Raw genomic sequence first — 17,144 nt, 5'->3', positions numbered from 1 at the left:
AGTAGAAGAAAAGTCATGAACAAAAACACGCAACATCAAAAGCAAGATTATATTAAATAGGAGGCAAATTTTTAAGAATTTTTAACATATTTAAGAAGGCACATAAAACCTAGAAGAAAACCAGTTGAGAAGAACTGTGCATGTCCAGGTCAATCCTTGGTTATTTTTATCATTAGGTATACTTTTATCTAGAAAGGTGATCAGAGATTGAATCAAAATTGAGAAAAAAATGCAGCATCCCTCTTCCGTTTTCAATTACTGTCCCAGTCGCCTCACAGCTAAATTTAGCAAGGACAGTTATCTAGACTCCTGTAGCCGCATCAATCACAGATCTAAACCCTTGGAATGAAGGCGAGACATCCACTGTGGCGTTTTTATTCCTGGACAAGGAAAGGCTTCAACATTGGCAGACCTTGTCTTGTTCAAACAATTCCTAAAAACACTGCTGGGTTTCATGGAGATGGAAAAATGTGAACAAAAAAATCAGTAGCATATCTATTGAGCCTTATGAAAAGGAACGAGGAAGTCCTAGTTTATATAACCTCATGCTGGCCCAATATTTCACCAAAAGGAAGGTTAACACTCTCATTTTAGAAAAACCTGTCTCATTCTGTTATCCCATTGAAGACAGACAAAAAGTACCTAGTATCTATTTTGTGCAGATCTTACACTGGCTCAGTTTCTGACATGCTTGTTAACAGCTCTGCAGGCTAGAGGAATAAATTTAAAGGCCCATCATCAAAAAAACTGCTCTCTCACAAAGAGATGATTTTGATTTTGAAAGCTGTTGATTTTCCATTAAGAACATATTATTATTAATCTAGAATTATTATTATTAATCTATTAACTATTATATTATTAATTACTATTCCACACTGAAGCAGTTACATATTTGTTTATGCCTGTCAAATTAGATCACCTTACAAATACAAATAAAGAATTAATTTACACATTTACACTTTTTTTATAAAAAAAACTTTTTGTAGGCATATCATCAAAAATGTGATGTGATGCAACTAACATAAAAAAAAATAGTTGACCTCTTTATGGCAAGGAAAGGTTCAATTATTAAATGTCATGTGGTGCGACTCCCCTCAAACATTAATAATATTTATGAATTAATAATTAATGGTATTTGTAAAAAAAAAAAAAAAATGCCTTTTATTTTTTATTTAAATCAATTTCAAACTTTTTGGGAAAATGACGCATTCATGGTGTAAAGAAAATTTGTTTTTACTTTTAACTTGATGGTTACACCACAAGACATTTTGAGAGTCATAATTTATATATATATATATATATATATATGAAAGTTTTCCATACATACTACATTTTTTAAAAATGTTTCATTTTCTTTACTTTTATTTGTCAGTGCCCCTTATACTTATGCTATGTTAGAGACTTCAATGAGGATGGTGCATCATAAGGATGTTCTGAAACTCAAAATGCAATGGTCTGCAAAAGTGAAATTCTGTTATATGCAACCACAAATAACTTTGGTTGCAACCTTGGAAAAAAAGACCACATTGTGTATATTTATGGCTGTGGTCAGCATCTGATATGTTCTTGGTAATTATTAAAAAAAAAAGTCCAAATAGCATTCTTTACCAAACACCAATTCATGACCAAGAAGGGAGACAGGAAACAGCAAACACAGGTGGAATGTACCAAGCTCCATTCCGACTGATTGTTGCCTGCAGGGTATTAAAATTCCACTGCGGCAATCCGGTTGCCCCCACCAGAGCAGAAAAGAGATCCCTTGCCAGGAATGACGTGGCCTGGTGCAGTTTTGTCTCCCTGCTAAAGCCCTTTAGTACGGCCACCAAAAGTCAGTGCAAAATAATCAGCCATTCATGATTGGACATCATGATTGGGTGGGTTATCTGCTGGGCTTTAAGTTGTACCCGGTACAAGAGACAGAACAAACAGTGATGAATCAGGCAGGGGAGATTTGGATATACTGTCTGGGTGCAGTTGTTTTATATCCGGCCAGAAAGAACGGATCAGAGCGGTAACTCTACGACCTGGCATAAGCCTGTACCCATCAATCCCCCCGTGCCCCCTACGCCCCATCCATTTAGGCAGTGTGCTTACCTCAGCAAAACCCAGCTTCAGCTAACATCCACAATCGTTCTTATGTCCGCAGATCACACTCTCTCAGTCTCACTTTCCCCTCCTAAATCTCCATCTTAGCTTCCAAATCTCTTAGCTTAACTTCCCTATCATCCATTTTTTCAAGCCTGGGTTATCACTTCTTTCTCAGGTTCTCAACTGTAAAATGTCTCCATAATCAGCAGGAAAGGCAACAGCCAAAGGAATAGAAACACATAGACAATCAATCTCCAGCTGCAGAGGCACTATTGCTTCTAAGCCATTGCCTCTGCTAAAGAATCAATTGTGTTTACATTATTTCAGTTAAACTGCATATATTGATGCAGCCTGTACCAACTGCTGCTCTGTTGTCTCACTTTGCTGTAAATAACCAAACAATACACTTGGAATCCTTGTACTATGATAATGACACTAAAACAATAGCTTCCAGTAACTTGCGTCCATATAGGCTTTTTTTATAGGTTTACACTGTCATTCAAATGTTTGGGTCAGTTTTTTTTTTAAGTTAAAGGTATAGTTCACACAAAAATGAAAATTCTGTCATTAATTACTCACCCTCATGTCGTTTCAAACCTTTAAGGCCTTCGTTCATCTTCGGAACACAAATTAAGATATTTCTGATGAATTCCGAGAGCTCTCTGACCCTCCCATACACAGCAAGGATTCTAACACGATCAAGGTCCAGAAACGTAGCAAGGACATTGTTAAAATAATCCATGTGACATCAGTAATTTTACAATGCTACGAGAATACTTTTTGTGCGCAAAGAAAACAAAAATAATGACTGGATGACGTGTAAGAGACGAATTGTTGAAAAAAGTCATTATTTTTGTTTTCTTTGCGCACAAATAGTATTCTTGTAGCTTCGTAAAATTACGGTTGAACCACTGATGTCAGATGGATAATTTTAACTATGTCCTTACTATGTTTCTGAGCCTTGATCGTGTTAGGATCCTTGCTGGAGGGTCAGAGAGCTCTCGGAATTCATCAAAAATATCTTAATTGGTGTTTCGAAGATGAACGAAGGTCTTACAGGTTTGAAACGACATGAGGGTGAGTAATTAATGACAGAATTTTCATTTTTGGGTGAACTATCCCTTTAATACTTTTATTCAGCACAGATCCGTTAAATTGATCAATGGCGAATGTAAAGACATTTATAATGGTACAAAAGATTTCTTTTTTAAATAAATAGACTAAGCCTTACAATACTTACACATGTTCATTCTGTAAAGTATTTTCAGTGTTATATTATGACCATATAAATATTCCTTACAACTGCAAACTTACTAGGCAAATAAACGTCTGACTTTTATTGAGATTCTATGTGCTACCCAGAATTGTTATGGATATTGATAGATATAAAAATAAATGTTGAAAGTTATTGCTGAAAATGTCATTTTGAAAGTATTAAATAGTTACATTATTTTTCATTAAACTCAGAAAATCAGAATCTATTTGAAAATTGAGGGAAAACATGGGAGGTATAAATAAATAATAATGAATAAGCAAGCATTTAAAAACACAGCAATGTAAAACACAGTAAATCTTCTCTGGTTATGATTGTTCATCTCAAATTTTTAGCATTTCCATTTTGGTTCTTTATACATAATTTACGAAGCACTTAACAAGAGTACTATATGGATTTTATTTCAGTTTAAGTGCCTAAAGTGCTACTAAGAGCATTTTAATACTCATTTATGCATATTCATGTTTCTGTGACATTTCAATTCTGATCGGCTCAGTTAGGTTGCAGCTTTCTGGATCAATAATTTCAGCTGAGGCTTTCTGAATGCGTTTCAACATTTGCCCTGCTGCACTATGGGTGTGGGGAAATAAATCTGTCCCCAATTCCCTAATCCCCTGTCACAGAATATCTCCTATTCCGCTTAAATATAACATCAAGCAGACCAAAACTAGTAGTACAAATCACTTGAGGTACAGCCATGTGGTTAAACGATCCCTGAATTAAAAAAATATATATATATATTGCCTGATCTGAACCCATTTCATTATAATTTGGGTGAGATGACATAAAAAGGGTTCTCACTAGCATCTAATGTTTTAATAAGGACTAGGCTAATTCCCCCGGAAGCTCCAAAGAACCTGACCTAAATGGTAAAATTACTCATATGCATTTTGCGTGTGTTTTTTTTAACTGTGTCATTCCTGTATATGTGGGGACTTGTGTAAATCTGTGTCCCTAATTCTCTGAGACTGATACAGATTAGAGTGTTCAGGGATTTGGACTTCTTTCAATGGCAGGTACAGAGCCTTTCGGAGCCAACAGGTAGTGTCCAAAACCGACCAAATGATTGCCATTGGTCTAAATATACTCATGTACTGATTCCAATGTTATGGTTGCTATCTTGTCCCTCCAGGCTGGGAGCCTGTCTGGCCGCCTGTTTGTTTGAATACACAGCCTGCCTGCCAAAATGTGCCCTTTAGACAAATTGTGCCCTCTCAACATGGTGAGTCCAAGTCCAAGACCTTGATTTACTGAGTTGAATCATCAAGGGATAGAGACTGGAGCCATATGTCTTTGAATACTGTTAATGGCTTTTTGTGTGTATAACTTTGGATATGCACTTGTATTGTACTTCAAATCTTAAAAATTATATTTAAAAAAAAACTTGTAGATCATAATAATGAAATGAAAGGCCTCATAATTATACTTGGAGAGTACATTTTCATGACTATGTTTTTGACACACTTAAGAACACCTTTAAAAGTGCACTTTGTAAAATTGTCAAATGAAGTTTTACATTAAAGTATATTTTAAATTGTTTTAACAATCTTTTGTCATGCTAATTTAATGTGTTGAGTAACATGTAAAGCTCTTGATTTTTATTTTAACTATATATATTTAGGACAAAACTATTTGTCCAGCCAACAGAAGAATTGTAAAATTGCTTATTATTATTATTGATTGCTTATTATTACTTTCGCTTTGTTTAAAAATGTGCAAATACAGCCATTTTGGACATATCTAGTGATGCACCGAAATACAGGCTCAGCAAAAAAAAGAAAGGAAAGAAAATCAGTTTCGGCTGATTTTTTTTTTTTTCTAAAATAGCTATATGAGAACGCTTGTTGCAGAAGAACTTTACTATTTCTGGTTTAATCACCTGCAAACAGGACACCCTGAACATACTGAGTTCAATTATTCAATTAATTTACACTGTAAAAAGTGATAAGTTGACTTGACTTAAAAAAAATTTGGAAACCCGTTGCCTTAAAATTATTAAGTAAATAATAAAAAAAAAAAAAAAAGTTAATTGAACTTGACAATTCACTTAAATTATATTTTTTTAATTATTATTTACTTAATAATTTTAAGGCAACGGGTTTCCTAAAATTTTTTAAGTTAAGTCAACTTATCACTTTTTACAGTGTAATTACTGAAACTTTATTTTCAGTTTGGGTTTTTTCAGATAATTTTTTTTTCACCTTTTCATTGTTCTGGTGCATCACTATGCATTTAAACAACTTTCATGGATGATATGAAAATTTACAGTTAGTGTGTGCAGACAAACTATCAATGAGGGAATTTCACTTTGAAATCCCATAAAATTCCTGAAATATTGTAGCTAAGCCTACAGTATTTGTCTATAACACATAACTAACTCAAAAAAAACAAAAAACATTAGGCTAAAAAAAGTCTAAAAGCAATGGCCTCTGTGGTGAGCTAAAACAGTTAAAACTGCAAGTTTATGATGCTCAGAGCACATTTAGGAGTTTGTGATCTCTTCCTTAAATCCCCTATGTCAACTGACTGGTAAGAAAACTCCTCTCGTTGCAGGATTCAGAATTAATCACAGCAAATGTCATTGTGGATGTGAGCGAGGCTAAGCACACAGCCAGATGGACTTCACAGGGGCACTTGGAGCTCACTGCGACGCCAGCCTCCACTTGTAACTGCACAAAACTAACTATACAGTGCACAGAGCTGTTCACATCAACATATCCGACGCTTTAAATTGGAAATCTGTGCATGTGTAAATAACAATGCGTCTCATTCACTAAATGTGTGTAAATATGCATTTTTGTGTGTAAAACTTTTTTTTCCGTAAAACAAACTTGTGTGAAATAATGATTCACCAATGAATTAGCACTCCTAAATTTAGGCAAAAATTAGGCAAAATCCGACTCCCAGTGGCATTGGAAATGAGAAAAGTGTGAAGCTAAAATATTTATTTTTAGAGTGCTATTAGAAATTGAAAAACTAAGTGACTCTATAATAAGTCTTATTTATTGCAGAGTTAGGTGTTACAAATTGAGTTGGTTTAAAGAATGGCTTTTGGGTTTAAAATTGGCTTTACTTAAAAATTCATATTCATGAGGTTGTGCCTTTACTGTATATGGTTTGGGTGTGTATTATAAGCATAAGCATGTGCTTAGAATAATCTAGATTCATCATCAGAACGAGAGTAAGAACAAATTGTGTATGTGTTTGTAGCTTTTCACATCAGAACAGAACCACACAGAAACAAGCAACTAATATGCAATTATTAATTAACAATTTCTCAAACTGAATATATTGGTATGTTGATTCAAGATTATTATCATTAACAAAACTATTACAAAGATGACTACAAAAGACAGAGAGCAGGGAAAATATTTTCATTGACAAATTTCATTGTGTTATAGGTGGAATTTGTGTTATAACTGATGACAATTAATACTTATATAATTACTTTTTTTTTTAAAGCACTAAAACTAGTCATTTTCCAAATATACAAAATGAAACAAAGAGAACAAAATAACTACAACTAATCTGTAACTAAAAAAATCTAAATACATAACACAATTAAGATAAAAACCCAGTGAAATTTCAGGACTATACTATGAACTATAATGACATTATAGAATGGCCACCTGCATTAGAAATGAAACTATTACAATTTGAAGAGTTTGGCAGATATCTTCACAACTCTAAACATGCAAAAACATCATTTTCATAAAAATATCAGTGTATGTTTAAAACGACAGGGCGAGTACGGCTTTTACCAAATTTGTCTCTCATTTGCTCTATGAACGGGCTCCACCGTAGGAAACGTCTTCAAAGATAAAAGGCTCCTGACGATGGCATTCGGATTCAAAGCCCACCTCTCCTCCCCTGTCTCAGATAGTTCTGAGCTTTCAACCGACACCCACGCTAAGCGAATCATTTCCCATAAATCCCTGAGCCTCATCCACTAACATGAGCCTGGTCCTGTCAGAAACATAAATATACATTTTCAAAAAGGATTAGAGAACATTTTTCAGCACAGATTTCAACTGCTGCCATTACGACCGGCTCTCGGCTTAAAATAAGATCTTCTAAAATAGAATCCAGGGCGGAAAACAAACAAAAAAAATTCCCTGAAAAAAAAATTAATACACTCAAATCGAATACTGAGTGAGATGAGAACTTAGTGTAAGATTTCCAAAAGAGAAAGAAATTCATGGAACATCGTGGAACAACATTGTGTTATTAAACCACTGTGCTTTGCAAAGTACTATAGAACTCAGTATGCATTTCACATCTCACATCCAGTCCACAAAAGTTCTCACTCAATCGGATAATTTCCAGAAATGTCACAGACACTTGACATTTTAAGAGAGGAAAGACGAGCTTTAATTGATGCAGATGGTTATTGAGACTCCCCATTGAGAGCCTATAGCGAGATGAATGACCTTGAATGAAGAACAACTCTAAAAATAGATCCAATCTCAGTAATGCAATGATGTCCACTTATAGGTGCTACAAGTGAATCTATGGAGCCAATTTAGTAATGTAGCTTGCTTTCTTGACAATTTCCCACAACTTGTCTGATGCTTGACAGTTATTAGTTTTAGTACTTAAAATGTTTTTTTGTTTTTTTAATGGAAAAACAATGACGCACAAGATGTATTTTTATAATTTGAGCAGAGAGTGTAATTTTGTAGAGATCAAACACTAATCAACACCTTCACGACATTCAGTAAGAAAGTGATAATGTACAGTCAGCCAGTCATTATCGCAAAACATGCGAAACGGGGGTCCTTAATGGGTTTATTTTTGCAATTATGACAAATAGACTGTGCGTTATCTCACTTACTATAAGTTTGCTTAACAAATAAATAAATACATGAAAATTAAGTTCAAATAATTTTACTGCGAAGTGTGAAAAGTGAGCACAGAGTGATATGAGGCATGAAACTATCCATGCTGTGTTTTTCAATGCTCTCACTGAGAGAACTTTTCCATAGACTAAAAAAAAGATTAACTTTTCAGTCGACCAAACTTAAGTGACCCAAAAACTGCCAAATCGGCTCTTCTGTTACATAATCTGAGCAAACTGTGCCCATGTCCATTTGAATAGAGAATATGTTTATGCTATTTCGCTAGTCTACTTCTAAGAGGTGTTGCCAATAAAGCGCTTACAATTGCCCTGAATAAAAGCCTGTTTTAAATCTTGCAAGTTAATTCCCTTAAACTTGTACATGTTTGACTGTTTAATATGAGAATGACCTCATTTCAAGTAAAACATTGCATCTGTACATCCACTTAGACCTACATAGAGAAGTAAACTACTTGGGGAGATTGTTTTAACAAAGCTGAGAGAACTGTTTGAACAATTAGTTACTTATTTCCAAGATCCATGTTCAGTCAACTGCTTTAGTTGAAGAATTACAGATTAAACAGAGAGAAGTGAACCATCACAAATATTCAGCAATAGTGACCACTACACATTGGTCTAAAATTAGACCAACTAACAAAATTGAAATGAATGGACAGACCAATGTCAAAAGACAAAGAGCTTTTTGATGTGGGGAAGTCAGTAGCTGTTAGCAGAGGGGAAACTGGGAAATTTATTTTAGCAGAAGAGTTTCCTGATGGGAAGTTCCATCAGGTCAGAACCCAGTGGGATCTCACTCTCTGAAAGCTCATTTTTGTCTAATGAAATTTTGGATAAATCATCCTTTGTTAATATCAACTTGCTGGTCTGAAGGCCTTTTGGAGCTTGCAAGCATTTTGGGTTGCACTTTTTCAGTAGCAAATTTATCACCAGTAGATATATTTCAAGCGTTTAGTTTATTGGTGCATCCAAACCGCATTAGCGGAGTTGTTATCATCCAAGTATGATCTCATGGTTCTGTCTATCGCTCTGTCCAGATGTAAAAGTGCTGTGTCAGCATAATCATCCTAATCACTGTTTACTGGTTTCTCAATGATGCAGTTAATCCAATGAAAGAGCACTTCCAAAGAAGGTACTGCCAGATGTTCAGCCCCATGACAAGGAAGAACATCTGAGAAGAATCACTCACATCAACTCAGGCCTTTCATAAACATTGCCTGAACAAAATTTGGTGTTATGTCCAGGAAAAAATCCTTTTATGGAACTTTACGGCCATTAATGTTCTGCAGTGTAGAAGTTTAAACACCTTGAGAAACAATGTGCTAGTTTCACATGATCATATGACATTATTTTAGTTCCACATTCTATTGTGCAATCAAAAGTACATGATTTTTTATAATGATTTTAATTTTGCCAGAACAATCATAAGATTTGTCCATTGTTATCACTTCCATGCGGTGTCTCCACCTTTTGACATTACTTGTCAACAGTACAAACTAGTAAATCAACAGTTTACCAACATTAGAAAAATCATTAGCTGAAATCATAAAGTGAAAACCACAACCAACGCAGCCAGAGCAAACCTATTTTTCAGTCTTGTTTCATTTTCAGTCACATTTGCTGAGGTTATGAAAACAAACTCCCACAAAAAAGTTCTTGTTCCTTCTCAAAATCTTCTGCAAATATCAGTCTGCATGTACATAGTATCTGTTAAACAATGCTCACTTTCACATAGTAAATGCTAAATTAAATATGTAGTATTTATATGAATAAATGATTTTTAAATATAAACATTAAAAATACAGGAGCCAGACCTGACTGATAGCTGATTTTTCCCCACCAATTTCTATTGATTAGTTGTCTGAGTAGTCCTAGTAATAGCTTTGACTTTTAAAGAGATGTTTATTTTTTGACAAAGCAAGTTGCACTTTCTAAAATAAATAAATAAATAATAATAAAAAAATCTGAATGTTCAATGATCCTTACCAACTCAATTTGGACACACATACAACTTGAGAATTTTGTGGACTGGATCTTATCACAATTGGGATGCGGACATGTTTGCACTTCTGTAACGTCAAGGGTCAAGAGCCAGGCAAGGGGCCGTCTTTGTTATTAATATATGCCACTCACAAGGCGAGTTGAAGGAAAAATAGACAGCCATGACCTGAATCAGCTGCCTTTCACAGACAGCCCTTGAAGAGAGAAGCCAAGAGAGAAGCCAAAGTATCATCTACCCACACAGCACACCACTATGTCTGGAAAGTGATAACACTGCATGTACTTTCTTCAATTTATACTGGAGTCAGGCTGCATTTCTTTCAGTATGCATCGCAACCGAACTGTTAGCCATTCTAAAGAAGAGTACGGCTACGTTAAATATCAGTTTTCAATCATTTTTTAAGAGGAAACCACCCACATGTGATTCATATATCCTTCCTGTCCAATGGTCATTTGCTTGTCGATTAAAGAGACATGAGTAGTTGGAAATACAATGACATCACAGCATTAGGCGTGAAACATATTATACATAAAAAGTTACATCATGCATCATTACTTTCCAAAATGTTGTCATACTGCAGTGCTCAACACAAAAATATGTGCAGCATTCTCAGCATTGCCACAATGGGCATTGTAATGGTTATCAGCGTAGATGTCTTCGTTTACATTTTTAAAAACTACTGTTATGGTGGAGCGATAGTTTGATGAGAATCTGGTTGAGTAAGCTAAAGTCAGTTTACAGCAGCTAACCAAATAATAACGCATACGGTTTATTAACACAGGTATTTAAAAATAGTTCTTGAGCCTCTGAGTATTAAGGTTTGCTACCACCAGACCAACATTAAGTATATTCAACTAGACCTCAAATCTCAAGTGAAGCATCAAGAAGTTCAATTTATTTTTGTACACTGATTCATTCGCACATTCTCTTCATTTCATGGATTCCTTTTAACCCATGTGTCTTATTTTTGATGTGAAATATTTACTTAAATGTTGATGTTTGGCACTATTTTTGATTTCTACTGTAGTTTGATTGCATTTGTTGTAAAATGAAGTTACATTATTGCTGTCAGCCTAATTTGCATATTGTTATACAAAACAAGATAAATGCTTTTGAGTGTTGAATTAAATAATAGCATCTTCAATGTTCATCTTGAATTCTACAGTTATATCTATATTTTCAGTGTAGGTATCTACTTTTAGTCAACTACTTTTTAAAAAGGGGTAGCTTGACTAGTTGAACTACCGTTTTTTTCAATTATATACATTTTCTGTGACTTATGAACATCACGCATTTAAAGCGCACACAAAATGGCACACGCACAGAACATATTGTGTAAAACTTTATTTTAGCATTACTAACTTTCTTCTACATCTATTACTAACAATGCAATTTTGACACGGTGCAACTTATATTTATGTGCAACCAGAGCTGGGTAGTAACTGATTACGAGTAATCTGGATTATGCAATCAGATTTCAAAAATTAAGTACTTGTCATTAGATGAAATTACATTTTAAAACACTCTGAATCAGACTATAGTTACTTTTTTATTGATTACATATTATTTACACAATACCAATAAATTATTCACAATTTATTGATTCTCACTAATTGAAATTTTTCATCTTTTAAATGTTCATTTCTAAAATATCCTACTGCTTATATACATTCAGAAAGTCTTCCAGTTTTGTGGACAAAAAGACCACACAAAGACCAGTCACTAGTCAAGTGGCTACACAGCATTTGACCACTGGATTTACAAATATCATTTCAGGTTTAAGAAGTGTTTCAACACTGCATCAACTACTGATTTTTTTCATTTTTATTTGAATAATCACTCAGTAGGTTATTTACCCATGTATCACTGTGTCTTTGGAAGGCCTTTGTCACAAATTCACATTATTTCTTAATGTACATGTAATGCAGGGATTCCCAAACTTTTTAATCATCTGAACCTCTTTCACATAGTATTTATTTTAATTTGACATTTTTAGGATTTAATTAATTAACAGCTTTCCTTTAAACTCATGGCCCCCCCGCAGTTCCTTCACGAACCCCAGTTTGGGAAACCTTATGTAATGTTTAATGCACTGCATGTTGTTAATAACAACGAATGGAATATGTTTTCTTAGTCTTTGCATTTTTATATCAATACGGTAAAAGATTATCCTATTTAAATCAATGAGTTAGGTCAAAAGTAATCAGATTATATTACCTAAAATGTGTAATGTAATGGATTATGTTACTAACAGCAATTTTTGTAATGTAATTTGGAATCAGTAACGGACTACAATTAAGTAATCTACCCAGCTCTGTGTGCAACTTCTTTCCAGTAAATTTGGTACTTTAAATGTTGAGTAGCTTGTATCTTGGCAAGCTACAACTGTAATGTAGCTTCTCCAGCACTGGTTCAGCAAGATAAATGACTTGATGATTAAGATAGTGACCTGATGCAGAAGGAATGCAGGCATCAGACTGTGGGACTCTAGAGAGATAAACTCCCTCCAGGTGAGGTTGAGGTCTGGACTTCACACCACACTTTTAGGGAAATTGTAAGATTTTATAGAGTCTGGTAAAACTCTAAATTTCCAGTCATCTTTGTGGTTTCCCCGACATTTCTTGGCAGTCAAATGCAAACAGAAGAGTTGTCTCTGGGGCTCTCATGTGCTTTCTTTGTGCTCAGAAGACCTAAACAAAAACCAAAAAGGCTCAAGCTCAGCTGAAAGAGCAAAATTCTTCTAGCTGAAGAGGCAGTGGCTATATTTTGGAAATTGCAAATATTGCTGTCTGTTGCATTTGGAAAGAGACACAAGCTGCAGTGCACCAGTGTGACACAAAGACGTTGCTTCTAAAAAACATATTTGTGGAGTCATCTTTCTGGAAGATCAAACCACAAGGAAGAAAACATACAAGATCAGATCTCTTGAATCTCTCATATCGAAGGCAATGAGGATTTTGCTAAAATAAATCTCTTTTTTTCTCAAGAAATCAACTATGGTAATACCACACGTGTCACCTCAGAGTTTCAGAAGAGCTCTCAATATAAGAAAGCTTACCGAGACACCAAAGTCTGCAAACAAAAGTCAGATGTCAGTTCCCATCAAATCACAGAGGCCAACAACAGCTTTCCTGCAAAATGAACAAGCAATAAAATGTTCTTGCGAGAAGAAGCCAAGCTCATGAGTAGCGAGGATGACTCTTGCAAATGTTAAAGGGATAGTTCACCCAAAAATGAAAATTCTGTCATCATACTCACCCTCGTGTCATTTCCCTAATGTATAACTTGCTTTCTTCTGTGGAACAGGAAGATTAGTCTAGATCTAGATCTGCTTAATAAAATGTTATTCATGTCTCACATTAAATTTCAGGTGGGAATCTCTCTTTTGATATGCAAGAGCTCTAGTTATATTACTTGAATTTGCTTCGATAGATCTGTAATAATTGGGTTCTTCCTGCCTTTTGCTACTGCAGTGTTACACAAGACATCCTGTGCTGTGATGCCCTGTGGTGCGATTGGGTCCCCACAAATCTCCAATAGCACTTACAACAGTGAAACAACAGTGTATGCTGGTCCATCACTTCTGCAATGCTACATAATAACTACTGATTGAAATCAATAAATCCAAACATTTTATCCTTTACAGAATCTTGAACATATGAAAAAGGCAACGACCCAACAGGAGGTAAGGAATGATGCAGGGACCAGGGAGATCGAAAACCTCATGAAAGCAAACCCTGGGAGAAACATTTTTACAGAAGCCTAAGAAGCACTTACAGAGCTGACATAAGGTGACCGGTGACCAGAAGATACTCCACTACATTCTACATAATTATTCTTGAAGACGTCATCAGGTCTGAGGATCACATTTCCATATGCTTTCTTCAGAACAGCAGCCTGAACATTCTTTGCAACAATTCTTATTTGATATTTGAGAGTCTTCTGATATCCAACTCTATCCCAACTGGCTTGGCGTCACCTTTCCTTGCCCAGCTTCAAAAGCCTGTCTTTTCTAAACCCTACGGCTCTCCAGTCCGCACATCAAAATCCTTTTAAAAAAGAATGACAGCCCTCGGCCTATAAAGAACATCCTGGAACCTGTCCTCCAACCGCTCAAGACAATTTGATTTCCATGTCCGATGCTTTATCTATTCAGCTTTGAAGCCTACCCTGAGGTAGTGTTGGCACTGAATGGTGGTAAGTAAAGTGTTGATGACCCTGTGGGCTTGACCTCAAACTTTAAACACAGAGTTTGCCTTGTGTTAAGGTTTTACAGATACAGAGGCTCAACAGCGCGGGATTGGTTGCATTGTAACGCCACATGGATGAATACCAGGAAGAGGAACGTGAGTTAACTCAGCCGCATTCTGTGATAAGGTCAACTTTGTGGGTATAAAGACTATTATGAGTTTTGCTTACAGGAAAAAGGAGAGAGTTGTGTTTGTGTCTGGTATAGTCGTGTGGTTTCACACACGTAGAACAGTAGCATTGTTTGGACCAAAGTTTAAGGGTGAATATAGAGGAAGGCAGCTGTTTACAGAGGCTGAAAGTCTATGTTGCCCTCACGTCAAGCATGCATAAAGGGGCAACTCTGGGACATCAGTTTATTCAAAGCAATAATCATATAATCAAGCAAATTACAGTGTTGATGCAGAAAACAAACATCTCAGTGAAAACGAAAGAATCTGAAACCTTCTGAAAAAAGTGATTGATTTTATGTCCAGATTTTATGAAATTGTACCTATTTTTTCTTGCACAATGGCATTCAGCGCAAACAGTTGATGTTCTTCAGATCTGGTATTTTGCTAACTAAGGGAATGAGAATTTGAGAATAATTCATTTGGATCATATGCTTGTCGTCAGTGGTCAACCAATATGGATTCATTTCAATGATAATTGTTAAGACCGATATCTAGAAAGCAGGGCAGCAGATGACCAATAAACATTTATATTTATAAATGAAACAATTTAATAGGTTACATATTGCCAAGTTTCTTCTGATACAATACACACCGCAATGCATACATGATCGCATGATCATATCAAAATTGGATTGTGATTCAAACTTCTTCGTTACTTTTAAAATGGTATGAATGAACACATAGATCCTGGAATAAAGATGCGCTGTGTGGAATAAAAATACTAGTACTAAGTATCTACAAAAAAGCAAACATTTTTTGAAAATGATCCAAACCAAACTTCTAGGCCGAGGTGCTGAATCAACAATGCTTTACCAATGATCCACAGTTTCATTTCAACACAAAGGGATCAGATACCTCACTATCCTGTACAGAGAACACAGCCACGAGGGCCATACAAAAAGCATATACGCCATACAAAGAGCTCAAACACTTTGAGACCGCGGTTCTTATAACAGAGGTACCATTTCAATCTAGTACAATAGATAAAGATGAGAATGCATAATAAAAGGATGACAGATTGACAGACAGCTCTTGCCTCGCCCATCTCTGTCCTGCCATGCAAATGGAAAGGAGCTCCGTGAGCCCTGATATACTTCAATCAATAGATAGTTAATATGGAAAGCTGCAAATATTTGGGTTTAACATGATGATGATCATCTGGCCATGGTCTTCTGACTGGCAAATCACAAGTGCTATAGTGTAGACTCCCTTGAACTGAGCAAACAGTACAGAATCCCTTGCACAACTCTCTGGAGGTCAAAGCATGAACTGCAACCATACTGTAGATAGGACTACAGCAAATACGCTGTAGAAAGATGCCAATAAATTACAAATGTGTAATTTTACGGTTAAAATGTATCAAAGTATGCACTATTAAATCGCAATGACCCCCAAACCATCAAAGATTTAATTAAGGCGTATAAATCGATTTATCTTCTTTTTCTTTTAAAAGAAGAAAAAAAAGAAGGAATAGGTAGAACAAGAGATTCAGCGTTCATCCCAGACGCATGCACCACATTCTGAGCACCCATCCGCATACAGATATAATGCAAGTTTAATTATTTTCTATGCAACACAGTAATACCATACTAAAATAAAGGAGTTTGTTTAAGTTTGATTTTATTTTTCTCACCAGTCGGTTGCCGACGTCTCGCTGATAACGTCCTGGTAGGCTGTTAAGAGGGCCAGTCTGTTCTTGCTGAGATTCACAGCCATGTTGCTGCCACTGCAATCATCCAGACCAGTGTAGCAGTGATGAGGAGGAACGCGAGAGTCACTGCGGAGCGCGAGAGGAGGAGGAGGGATGTTGCACGCCGAACAAAGAGACGCTGCTGCTGCTGCTGCTCTGCTGCGCTGCGCTGCGCGGTCCTAGCGCCCCAGCGTTCGGTGCGTTCTAAACGTTCAAAACAGCTACAATGCAGTGCAAGCGGGTGAAATAAAAAAGCCAAACTGTTTAACAGGCCATCTTTAAAACCCCCGATGCTTATGTCACGAGACCCAGTAAAGACCAAGACGCTGTCTGATGCATGTGCAGAGCCTACATAGACCAATGCTTAAATTCTTCAGTTTGGTCAAATTTAGCTAAATAGGTGGATATAATGGATTTAAAAATATAATGTTCTAAATATAATAATTAATATACTGTTCTTATATATATATATATATATATATATATATATATATATATATATATATATTAATTTAAATGTTAGGGTCAGTAACATTGTTTATTTTAAAAAAAGGATAAACTAATACTTCTATTCAGCAAGGACAAACTGATCAAAAGACTATAAAAGCATGTATAATATTACAATACATTTCTGTTTCAAATAAATGTTGAATCAAGTGTCCTCAAATGTTAATAAGCAAAACTGTTTTTAAAATTCATAATAATATGTTTGTTTTTTTCTTTAGCACCAAATCAGCATAGAATCATCACTGTTACATTACAGTACATACAATTTCACTTACCACATAAACAGAGTAAGGAGAGATGACTAAGGA

At 35.5% G+C, this 17,144-nt stretch overlaps 1 protein-coding gene across 1 annotated transcript in view; it reads right to left on the bottom strand.

Moving 5' to 3' along the window:
* Positions 1–16,535, bottom strand: part of dbn1 (drebrin 1) — a 78,222-nt gene extending 61,687 nt beyond the window's left edge. Inside the window, 1 exon segment of the mRNA XM_058758037.1 lies at positions 16,273–16,535. Coding sequence (XP_058614020.1) covers positions 16,273–16,355 — 83 coding nt within the window. The 5' untranslated portion in view covers positions 16,356–16,535.
* Positions 16,536–17,144: the final 609 nt, after the last annotated feature.

The sequence above is a fragment of the Onychostoma macrolepis genome, chromosome 21, assembly GCF_012432095.1.
Source record: "Onychostoma macrolepis isolate SWU-2019 chromosome 21, ASM1243209v1, whole genome shotgun sequence".
NCBI lineage: Eukaryota > Metazoa > Chordata > Actinopteri > Cypriniformes > Cyprinidae > Onychostoma > Onychostoma macrolepis.
Note: the sequence above shows the minus strand (reverse complement) of the source record. Positions and strands in the feature narration are given on the sequence as shown.